General features: G+C 36.2%; 1 protein-coding gene across 1 annotated transcript in view; it reads right to left on the bottom strand.

Moving 5' to 3' along the window:
- KDM4C (lysine demethylase 4C) overlaps window positions 1-12,636 on the bottom strand; it is a 418,075-nt gene that overhangs the window by 351,554 nt on the left and 53,885 nt on the right. The window contains exon 4 of the mRNA XM_068552402.1: window positions 5,101-5,215. Coding sequence (XP_068408503.1) covers window positions 5,101-5,215 — 115 coding nt within the window. The remainder of the gene's footprint in view (window positions 1-5,100; window positions 5,216-12,636) is intronic.

Below are 12,636 nucleotides of genomic sequence, written 5' to 3'. Positions count from 1 at the left end.
TCTTTGCACCCTGCACAGACTGTTTCTCTTACCTTCCCCACACCCTCTCCAAGAACTCCCATCCCCACCAAGAAAAGTATGGTTTTTCAACCCTTCTTTTAACATTAAGGGAAAAAGCCGTAACTAGAAATTGAGGGGGGGAACTGAACTACAATTTGATGACTATAATCCCTTTCAAAATAATGCCGTGAACCATAACAAACCCATTCCCAACACAATTTAAATTGAGCTGAGCAGTTGAACAATGCAAAGATACAATAGTGAAGAGCAAAACAATACATGGGCTTTATTCAATGCACATTCATTGTGATGATTTCAAATGTTCCTGACAGTTACAAGTTATTACTACACTCACTCTTCATCACTCTCCTTAATGCACTCTTTCTCTTGTTACTCTCCATCTACCTCAAGGGGACAAATACAAGTTATTTTTCATTTGCTTGAACTCAGTTGTCTTGAGTGTGACTGGTTTCATTTACCAGTAGCAGTTTACAACATCTCTCTTATGTCTTTCTTTATGATACAAAAGCATTGAAAACGTCAGCTCAGTTCTGGAGCTACTAAATGCTCCTACAAAAATTCCATAAAATACTATGCCTTGTAGGTCCTACCAAAATGACAGATTCCTGGCTCTAAAACCTGTAAATAATGAGGACGTTTTAAAACTGCATGTTTACAAACCAGCGGATTTTGTTCATTGGATTTTAATAACCAAAGTTACTCAAATCTGAAGTCTAAAGTCAATGTTCCCTTGAAGCAATGCCATTGTGTAACTGGTTTTCAAACACAAGCAGTAAATTGATAAGCACTGCAAACCAATGTCCATCACCCTCAGCTGTGCTGTCAACAATTATGTTATTTTAACTATCAAATGTGTAAAGCCAGTTCAGGGCAGTTTTATGTTGACTGTTCTGAAAATCGTATGCTGCTTCTACCTCTTTATTATATTTGCAAAAAGGAACAAAGAGCCCAATGATCCCAAGGTATGGTTAGAAAAAAATCTTGGATTGGGTTTTATTTTATTTTTGAGTCCTGAGACATGCAACCTCTCAGCCCAAGATCCAGATGATTGCTCGGCTCAGTCTTCCTTTTAGAAACCTGTAAACTTGCCAGGATACCACAGGGACGAAACCACAGAGAAGGAACAAAATAAACCATTAGCTAAGGGGAAATGTGTAGGTGACCCAGACCTAGTTGTACACATTTCCACAACTGTGAGACTAACTGTACATAATTACTTCCTTAAAACTGGTGTGGGGAATAAGAGCACCTGGCAGCCAGTCTACCAGCCTCGTAACTTTGAGAAAACACTTTTAACTTTGCTGGGCCCCAACTGGAAATACCAACCGTATTTGCTTGGCCTCACCCATTCCAGTGGAATTCCCAAAGAAGCTGTTTTAACAAGACAAGGTGCCATCTTCTGTAAGGAAGTTTTACTACTAATGGCACTCCTAAACATTTTCCTAAACATAAGTAATCATAACATGTCAAACTTAAAGAATATACTTGGAGTATAAACGAATCACTTGGCTGTTCAGCAGAAAGTAACACAACATTGTAAATGAACTACGTTTCAATTTAAATAAAAAAGAATATACTTGGAATTGAAATTCCAAAAAAAAAAAAAAGCGAAGACTTAATACAAGGTACAATCTAAAACTGGCTGGGGTTAGAATACACTAAAATGATCCTCTGGAGACCAATACTGAAAATGCTTCTAAAGCAAAAAAACTGTTAAAATCTCTCAGCCTTTGAGATGGGGAAACACAAACACACATGCAAGCACATGCATACATATACATACACACACTAACATAAAATAAAAGGCCACCCTGTTTGGGAAAAGCGTCTTGGTAATTTGTATAGAAATCAGCGATTTTTAGAAGGTGACTGCTCTCATCTGCCAGTCCTGGACTTCAGCTGCAACATTTCCAGCCTGCAGCCAGCCCTTATCGCTTCAGACTATCCCCACAATCTGAATTGGCTCTGGCCAGTCTATGCTGTTACTGTTTGTCCTGAAATCAGTGGGTTTTGTATGCTGATAGACTTGCTCGGTTTGTCTCAAGTCTGAAGTCAAGGGGAGATTCTGTCAGCAACCAAGGACCTCTGTTCAGTCCTGAATGGCGGGTTTTTCCTCCAATCCCAGGATTTGTTCCTAAACTTGGTGCTCCTAAGTGTATAGTTATACCACCCCCTAGATTGTCTAGTTAGTTAATATATTGTGCAGTGTTAAATACATTGCACGCTTCAAGCTGTTTGCCCATTTTATCTTTATTTCAAAAGTCTGAACATATGGCTAGCATATGCTTGAACTCTTGGTGAAATTTAAATGCTAATAAAATAGGATACCCAAAATAAATAAATAAATAAATGGCCAAAAGGAAATCATAAAGAGGTTATGTTTGTTTGGTAAGCTTAAGAGTAATTTTTTTCTTCATTTTTTCTCTATTTTTCAGTTTTTCTACATGAGCATGTACAAACTTAAACAAAAATTCTCAACAGGGAGGTTACTTACACTAGTGAAAATATGAAAGGGGGAAGAGAAAGGATGTTTTCCCTTTCTTTAACTTTTGTTTTTAGTACTTCAAACATACACATATTCTAAACATCACGTATCTATCACCTAGCTTCATTTAGCAATATTTTGCCAATCTTTATTCAACGAAAGTCATACCACTTTATTTACTGAGGTATTGTAAAAACAAATCCCAGGGGAATTCCCTGGTGGTCCAATAGTTAAGACTTGGTGCTTTCACTGCTATGGCCAGGGTTCGATCCCTAACTGGGGCACTAGGATCCTGCAAGCCGCACAGCGCAGCCAAAAAAATTAATTAATTTAAAAAACAAAACACATCCCAGACCGCATGTTATTTCACCTATATATTTTTCAGTGTGTATTGTCAATTGACAAGAAAAAATATATATAGCCACCATGTCATCATCACATCTAATAGGACAACAGTAATTCCATAGTATCATCTCATACCCGGCCCATTTTCAAAAATAAGAATGGTCCTTTCAGTAACAGTGTTCAACAACTGAAGATCCATATAGAAAAACTAAAACTGTGCCACTACCTCATAGCCAGAAATCTATTATAATGAACTGTAACTCAATAGGAAAAGCATGACAAAAAAGAAAAACGTACAAGAGGCTTGAACAGGCATTTTGATAAAGAGGAAATCCAAACAGCCATTGAACATAAAAGAAAAAAATCATGATGTTATTTAAAACCACAAGAACCTACTACACACTCCCATTTAATTTTAGAATGTCTAAAATTAAAAGACTGACAATACCAAGTGTCAGGGAGGCTGTGGGGCAATGGGAAGTAGCAAACACTGTATAGAAAAGTGTAAACTGGAAAATAGTTTTCTTCTAAAACTACCCATGTGTATACCCTATAACCACTCCTTTGGAGGAAAAGTAGGAGACTATAATAGGTAAAGGGGACAGATAGGGGAAATCTAGGGTGCCCATAATGTTTTCCTTGATGTCAGGGATGGTATCTAGGTATTCACCTTACAATAATTCATGAAGCTCTAAGTTTATGTTTTATGCACTTTCCAGCTTGTTTTATATTTCAAAATATAAACAGTTTAAAAATAGTACAATAACTGACTCAGTCAAGGATTATCGATGGAGGCAAATTCACTAGGTGAAAGGCTATTGGGAACAGGATATTCATCTAGCCTCTAAATATTACCCTATAGCACACTTATTAACTTTAAAGGGAAATCCCTGGCGGGATCCTTCACATGGGGAAAATATCAGGTTATAAAGAACATTACTGGGAAAATCAGGGATCTTTGAGTATGGTTTCTATATTAGATGACATTATGTAAATGTTAAATTGCCTTATAACTGAAAGAAACATGCTGAAATAATTAAGGGTGAATTGTCATGATGTCTGCAACTTACTTTCAAATGTTACAGCATAAAGACAGAGAGACAGAGACACAGACAGAATGATAGAGAAACAAAAAGCAAATGTGGCAAATATTAACGACTAGTGAATCCATGTGAGGGCATCCAGGTGTTCACTGTATCACTTCAACTTTTTGGTAGGCAAGAAATTTCTCTAAATAAAACAATGGGAGAGGGGATAAAAGGTTTCAAAAAGGAAAGATTTTTTTTTTAAATAGGATTTCAAGTAGTATCGGGGGAGGCAAGAAGGATTAGATTATATCAAGCAGATTATGCTCTCATGAAAAATAACTGGAAAAACTGTAAAATGTACTTTTAAAAAAGAAAAAATTCTCACAATTTGTGTGTTGGGGGGATAAAAAAGAGAATATAAGCATGTTTTGTTTTGTTTTGTTTTTGTTATATACATTCATTCATTCATTCATTTATTTTTAGCTGTGTTGGATCTTCGTTGCTGCACGCAGGCTTTCTCTAGTTGCAGCAAGCGGGGGCTACTCTTTGTTGCGGTGCTCGGGCTTCTCATTGTGGTGGCTTCTCTTGTTGTGGAGCACGGGCTCTAGGTGTGCGGGCTTCAGTAGTTGCAGCACACTGGCCCAGTAGTTGTGGCTCGCGGGCTCTAGAGCACAGGCTCAATAGTTGTCGCGCACGGGCTTAGTTGCTACGCGGCATGTGGGATCTTCCCAGACCAGGGCTCGAACCCGTGTCCCCTGCATTGGCAGGTGGATTCTTAACCACTGTGCCACCAGGGAAGTCCTATAAGCATGTTTAATATAACTTTTTCAAACGATTAGGGGAAAACTACAGGAAGAATACATATTACAATACTGCTTTTGCCTTAAGATGGTACTATTATGAATAATATTTCCTGTTTTCCAGGTATTTTTATAATGTGCTTTGCTTTTAAAAATTTTGAGTGTAATTTGAAGATCAGCCAGATAACCACATACTATATTACTGCTGAACAGGCTCAGATATTTGTACAATTAGCTGGTTTCAATGTAAAAAACAGAAGCAGCAGAAGTCATACTGATGTATCTTTATTTCCTCTTGTCCTGTGAAGGATTATGGGTCACACAAAGCACAACAAATGACTACTTCTCGACCACCGAAAACGGTAACAAAAATAGTAACATGAAATGATGCTTTACAAAACCCACTGTAATAGAAATATACCTCATCATATATGCTCCCATTAATGTCTGCACCATAGATAGGTGCCACGAAGGTTAAGTTCTTCCAGTACTTGCGCTCCAAATCTTCATAATCCAAGTATCTCGGAGTACAATACCTGGAAAAGGGAGATGAAACAGAGCACAAAACAGTAAGACAATTTTAAGATTTTCCCTACCCATTTTATTTAAATCACTTTCTAAACAAAATTCTATCAAAATAAAAACACTGCAGTAGCTCATGTTGTCAAATCTGACAAGTAAATATATAAATGTTTATCATAGATCTCTGAAGACTCTAAGATTCCTAAATAACTCTATATGAAAACCTCATTTTTTGATGAATAAGAAAAGTACTTTTATGAAAGTATCAACAATAGAAGCAGAAAACTACTTAATAGTATTTTAGCTTTCAAAATATTTTCTAAAATCTTTAACCAATTATAGTATACTAGGACATTTTAGAGATTTACATGTAAAAGACAAAACACATAACTTAGAATAAAAGACTTACATATAAAAGACAAAATGTATAACTTAGAATATAGTATTTTATATATATATATAATTACATATGTAATTTGTTATAATGTAATTTAATATTTATTACTAATTATATGTAATTCACTTAAAATTTCTTATCTTTTTCTATAGAAAAATTGACAAAGGACAATCTCACTAAAAATCCAAGAAAGTAAAACTAAAATAAGGTATTTTGCACCTCTCAGACTGGCAAATGCTTAATATATAAATTGTGGTAAAGAATGAAACCTCTCTTACACAGCTGGAGTCGGGGTATATACTGGTACCAGAGTATAATTTTTCAATAGCCTTAAAAAATGTCCCTTTGACCCTAAAATTCAACTCTAGAAATTCATCTCAACAACACAGAGATGTATACAATGATATATAACCCAGGATGTTGCTGCAGCATTAACTGAAACCTCAAGCTTACATCCAGCAACTAGGACTACGTTAAATAAAAGAACACAAAATAAGGCAGATCTTTCTGTATATTGACATTAAAATCTTTCCACAGTGAATAAAGCAGATTACAGAACAGTAAATATACTATGATCCTATTTACGTAAAAAAAGATCTGTAACTGTATATTAAATGGCCAGAAAGAAATATACTCTAAATTATTAATACTAATAGTTATCTCTTACATACGAATTACAGAAAGGCACTTCTCTGTATTATTTGGATTTTGAACAATAATCTTATATTACTACCAAAAAAAAAAAAACCACAACGTTCTACAGGAAAAAAAAATTAGCAAAGAAATCAACAAACTGAGAAAGCAATGGAACACACATAGTGAAAAAGGTGTTTAGCAGAAGCAGCAATCCCTATAAAGCCTACTGGACATTTTAGATTGAAGAACAAGCAACATCTACATCTACTACACTGGGGATGCCAAACTGATTATCTAAGCAATAAGCAAGAATACCAAACAACTTGATTTAACAACTGTATTTGAAATACAGAGTAATTTACAGATTTAATCTCACAGGGCAACCAAAAATAAAAAGGATGGGTATGAAAGAATCCACTCCACTTCATTCTAATGCTTTGATTAGAGGGTTCCAATAGTAACAAACATTCCAGGCAGAAGCTAAACAAGCTAACCAGAGGTCAGAGTCAGGTGACAAAAAAAAGTAGCAAAGATGCTGTTTATTATGACTTCTAAAGAAACTTCTTAGATTTTAGAAATTGAAAGCCTAAACTGCCTTTCACTATGAGAAGACCTAAAGAATCTATCACCATATACTCACCCACTCAGGATCAATTTTTAGCAACCCATAACTCTAGGAGAGAAAGCTATAGTTTGGTGTTAGCTATTGAGGTTAAAGTCTAAAATCACTGAATATTTGAAACAAACACTGATACTAAACTTGGAAAAAGGGACCAGTTCACTTACTTGGTACCTGATTCTAATGAAACCTGGCTACAGTTTCCATCCCTAATGGACTGCCAAACAATCACGCCTATTCCACAAATCCAGCGTCAACTTGCTCAAAACTGATTCAACCACACTTCTTACCCAGAATCTTTTATTCACTATAGCACAGCTGTTAAGAGACAGGGCTCCAGAACCAGACTGCCTGGATCTAAATCCAGGCTTTGCCATTTATGAGCTACATAACCCAGGACAGGAGACTGAATCTCTCTGGACCTCAGTTATTCCTGTATGAAACAGGGATAATAACAATTGAGCTGTTGTAAAGGCTCCATCAGATAATTCTGTAAAGCACTTAGCTCCATGCCTAGAAGAAAGTACAGATCAACAATGTAAGCGATGGGAAGCAGCGTATTACTCACCTCCACAAACTTTTATAGTAAAGATATGTTGGAGGTCTCCAGATTTTCTTTGGACTAAGTTATGTTATTAACCAAATGAGCGTGTTATCCTCTCTACCACCAAGCACATTATGTACTGTGTACCTATGCAAGGGCATGTACTGAAGGAGACCAGATGAACAGAAAGACCAGAAAAATGCCTCTTGCCTACCATGAAAATTAGTCCCATCTTAGGACCATTCAATAACTGTTATGAAGACCATGTGATCCTAGTGTAGCTGTGAGTGGACAAGTAGAGTCTTGGCTTAAGGCTTAAAACCCATTTCACTGGCATTTGAAATAAATTTTCATATGAAACTCACAGAGGAAATATAAAAATATAAATTTCAAAGGTAATAACATTACAACAATTATAGTGAAATTAATGCAACTCAAAAGATACATCAACTTTGAAAGAAATAACATTTAACCTGGAAATAATCTTTCAGACAATTTCTCATGATAGTTATATTTTGTAACAAGAAAAAATAGTGCACCATTTTTTTTTTTTTTTTTGGCCACTCCACGTGGCATGTGGGATCTTAGTTCCCCGACCAGGGATGGAACCTGAGCCCCCTGAATTGGAAGCATGGGTTCTTAACCACTGGACCACCAGGGAAGTCCCTAGAGTCCACTATTTTTTAAATTATCTTTGAACTTCAGAATATCAAGAAATGTATATTCTGTTAATAAGTAAATCTTTACAATCTGTTTAATAATTTATACTACTTCAAGTATATTTTAGCTTCATGACACTATTTATTTTTTCAATCAACATAATTGAAACAGCACCTACCATGTCCCAGATACTGTACCAAGCACTGCGTACACAGTGGAACACAAAACAGAGACTGTCACCTGAACGGTTACCTTCAGGAAGAGTCAATCTACAACTAAGCCACCACAATAAAAACAGAGATATGAATAAAGTAAGTGCCTAGTAAGATAAATTCCCACTAAATAGAAAACTGACACCATGCTACGATAATCAAATGGGCTAGAGATGATAATCAGTTTCTCCATGACAAGAGAACACAGGACTTTGAGACTCTGTACTCATCAATATTTTGAATCGCCATGTATTATTAACAATGATTGTCCCTGGGAGTTGAAATTACGTATTTCTATAATGTTTGAATTTTTAAATAAGCATGCATTAGTTTTGTAACATTTCTGACCTTCCTTCAAAATCCATCTCCATAACACCTACGAAATGAAATTACACCATTCCAATTAACTACCACAGAAGGTTTACCTTCCTTTGAAACCCCACAGAACTTTCTCATAATAATTATGATGATTTTTAAGGGTATTAACCAACATTTCCTATTAAGTATTATCTGATTATTTCCAAGTACAAATAGTCTCTTGAAATATCAAAGTAGTCAAGTAGAGGTTCCACTAAATGAACTAAGCTATTTAATACTTTTAAATAGATCTTTATTGGAGTATAATTGCTTCACAATACCGTGTTAGTTTCTGTTGCACAACAAAGCAAATCAGCCATATGCATACACATGTCCCCATATCCCCTCCCTCTTGAGCCTCCCTCCCATCCTCCCTATCCCACCCCTCTAGGTCTTCGCAAAGCACCGAGCCTATCTCCCTGTGCTATGCTGTTCCTTCCCACCAGCCAACTATTTTACATTCCGTAGTGTATATATGTCGATGCAACTCTCACTTCGCCCCAGCTTCGCCCTCCCACCCCATGTCATCAAGGCCATTCTCTATGTCTACCTCTTTATTCCTGCCCTGCAACTAGGTTCATCAGTACCATTTTTTTTTTTTTTTAGATTCCATAATATGCGTTAGCATACGGTATATGTTTTTCTCTTTCTGACTTACTTCACTCTGTATGACAAACTCTAGGTCCATCCACCTCACTACAAATAACTCAATTTCGTTTCTTTTTATGGTTGAGTACTATTCCATTGTATATATGTGCCACATCTTCTTTATCCATTCATCTGTCGATGGACACTTAGGTTCATTCCATGTCCTGGCTATTGTAAATAGTGCTGCAATGAACATTGTGGTGCATGTCTCTTTCTGAATTATGGTTTTCTCAGGTTATATGCCCAGTAGTGCAACTGCTGGGTCATATGGTAGTTCTAGTTTTAGTTTCTTAAGGAACCTCCATACTGTTTTCCATAGTGGTTGTATCAATTTACATTCCCACCAGCAGTGCAGGAGGGTTCCCTTTTCACCATACCCATTCCAGCATTTATTGTTGCTAGTTTTGATAATGGCCATTCTGACTGGCATGAGGTGATACCTCATTGTAGTTTTGATTTGCATTTCTGTAATAATTAGTGATGCTGAGCATCTTTTCATGTGCCTCTCGGCCATCTGTATGTCTTCCTTGGTGAAATGCCTATTTAGGTCTTCGGCCCATTTTTTAACTGGATTGTTTGTTTTTTTGATATTGAGCTCCATGAGCTGTTTGTATATTTTGGAGATTAATCCTTTGTTGTTTCATTTGCAAATATTTTCTCCCATTCTGAGGGTTGCCTTTTCTCTTGTTTATGGTTTCCTTTGCTGTGTAAAAGCTTTTAAGTTTAATTAAGTCCCATTTGTTTATTTTTGGTTTTATTTCTGTTACTCTAGGAGGTGGGTCAAAAAAGATCTTGCTGTGGTTTATGTCAAAGAGTGTCTTTCCTATGTTTTCCTCTAAAAGTTTTATAGTGTCTGGTCTTACATTTACATCTTTAATCCATTTGGAGTTTATTTTTGTGTATGGCGTTAGGTAGTGTTCTAATTTCATTCTTTTACATGTAGCTGTCCAGTTTGCCCAGCACCACTTACTGAAGAGGCTGCCTTTTCTCCATTGTATGTTCTTGCCTCCTTTGTCATAAATTAGATGCCCATATGTGTATGGGTTTATCTCTGGGCATTCTATCCTGTACCATTGATCTATATTTCTGTTTTTGTGCCAGTACCATACTGTCTTGCTTACTGTAACTTTGTGGTACAGTTTGAAGTCGGGGAGCCTGATTCTTCCAACTCCGTTTTTCTTTCTCAAGATTGCTTTGGCTATTCGGGGTCTTTTGTGTTTCCATAGGAACTGTAAGATTTTTTGTTCTAATTCTGTGAAGAATGCCATTGGTAGTTTGATAGGGATTGCACTGGATCTGTAGATGGCTTTGGGTAGCATAGTCATTTTCACAATATTGATTCTTCCAATCCAAGAACATGGTATATTTCTCCATCTGTTTATGTCATCTTTGATTTCTTTCACCAGCGTTTTATAGTTTTCTGAGTACAAGTCTTTCACCTCCCTAGGCAGGTTTATTCCTAGGTATTTTATTCCTTTTGTTGCAATGGTAAATGGGAGTGTCTCCTCAATTTCTCTTTCTGATTTTTCGTTGTTGGTGTATAGGAATGCCAGAGATTTCTATGCATTAATTTTGTATCCTGCACCTTACCAAATTCATTGATCAGTTCTAGTAGTTTCCTGGTGGCATCTTTAGGATTTTCTATGTATAGTATCATGTCATCAGCAAATAGTGACAGTTTTACTTCTTCTTTTCCAATTTGTATTCCTTTTATTTCTTTTTCTTCTCTGACTGCTGTGGCTAGGACTTCCAAAACTATGTTGAATAACAGTGGCGAGAGTGGACATCCTTGTCTTGTTCCTGATCCTAGTGGAATTGCTTTCAGTTTTTCACCATTGAGTATGATGCTTGCTGTGGATTTGTCATATATGGCCTTTATTATGTTGAGGTAGGTTCCCTCCATGACCATTTTCTGGAGAGTTTTTATCATAAATGGGTGTTGAATTTTGTCAAGAGCTTTTTCTGCATCTATTGAGATGATCATATGGTTTTTACTCCTTAATTTGTTAATGTGGTGTATCACATTTATTGATTTGCGTATATTGAAGAATCCTTGCATCCCTGGGATAAATCCCACTTGATCATGGTATATGATCCTTTTAATGTGCTGTTGGATTCTGTTTGCTAGTATTTTGTTCAGGATTTTTGCATCTATGTTCATCAGTGATATTGGTCTATAATTTTCTTTTTGTGTGATATCTTTTTCTGGTTTTGGTATCAGGGTGATGGTGGCTTCGTAGAATGAGTTTGGGAGTGTTTCTCCCTCTGCAATTTTTTGGAAGAGTTTGAGAAGGATCACTGTTAGCTCTTCTCTAAATGTTTGATAGAATTCGCCTGTGAAGCCATCTGGTCCTGGACTTTGGTTTGTTGGAAGATTTTTAATTACGGTTTCCATTTCATTACTTGTGATAGGACTGTTTATATTTTCTAATTCTTCCTGGTTCAGTCTTGAAAAATTGTACCTTTCCAAGAATTTGTCAATTTCTCCATGGTTGTCCATTTTATTGGCACATAGTTGTTTGTAGTAGTCTCTTATAATCCTTTGTATTTCTGCAGTGTCAGTTGTGATTTCTCCTTTTTCATTTCTAATTTTGTTGATTTGCATCCTCTCCCTTTCTTTCTTGATGAGTCTGGCTAAGGGTTTATCAATTTTGTTTATCTTCTCAAAGAACCAGCTTTTAGTTTCATTGATCTTTGCTATTGTTTTCTTCATTTCTATTTCATTTACTTCTGCTCTGATATTTATGATTTCTTTCCTTCTACTGACTTTGGGTTTTCTTTGTTCTTCTTTCTCTAGTTGTTTTAAGGGTAGGGTTAGATTGTTTGAGATTTTTCTTGTTTCTTGAGGTGAGATTGAATTGCTACAAACTTCCCTCTTAGAACTGCTTGTGCTGCATCCCATATGTTTTGGGTCATCATGTTTTCGTTGTCATTTGTTTCTATGTATTTTTTTATTTCTTCTTTGATTTCTTCAGTGATCTCTTGGTTATTTAGTAGCACCCTGTTTAGCCTCCATGTATTTGAGTTTTTCACGGTTTTTTTCCTGTAATTGATTTCCAATCTCATAGCGTTGTGGTCAGAAAAGATGCACGACTTCAAATTTCTTCAATTTTCGGAGGCTTGATATGTGACCCAAGATGTGATCTATCCTGGAGAATGTTCCATGTGCACTGGAGAAGAAAGTGTATTCTGCCACGTTTGGGTGGAATGTTCTATAAATATCAATTAGATCTATCTGGTCTGTTGTGTCATTTAAAGCTTGTGTTTCCTTGTTTATTTTCTGTTTGGATGATCTATCCATTGGTGTAAGTGGGGTGTTAAAGTCCCCTACTATTATTGTGTTACTGTCAATTTCTCCTTTC

This window comes from Eschrichtius robustus, chromosome 10 (genome assembly GCF_028021215.1).
Source record: "Eschrichtius robustus isolate mEscRob2 chromosome 10, mEscRob2.pri, whole genome shotgun sequence".
Classification (NCBI taxonomy): Eukaryota; Metazoa; Chordata; class Mammalia; order Artiodactyla; family Eschrichtiidae; genus Eschrichtius; species Eschrichtius robustus.
The sequence above is the reverse complement of the archived record's forward strand: the minus strand, read 5'-3'. Positions and strand labels throughout refer to the sequence as shown.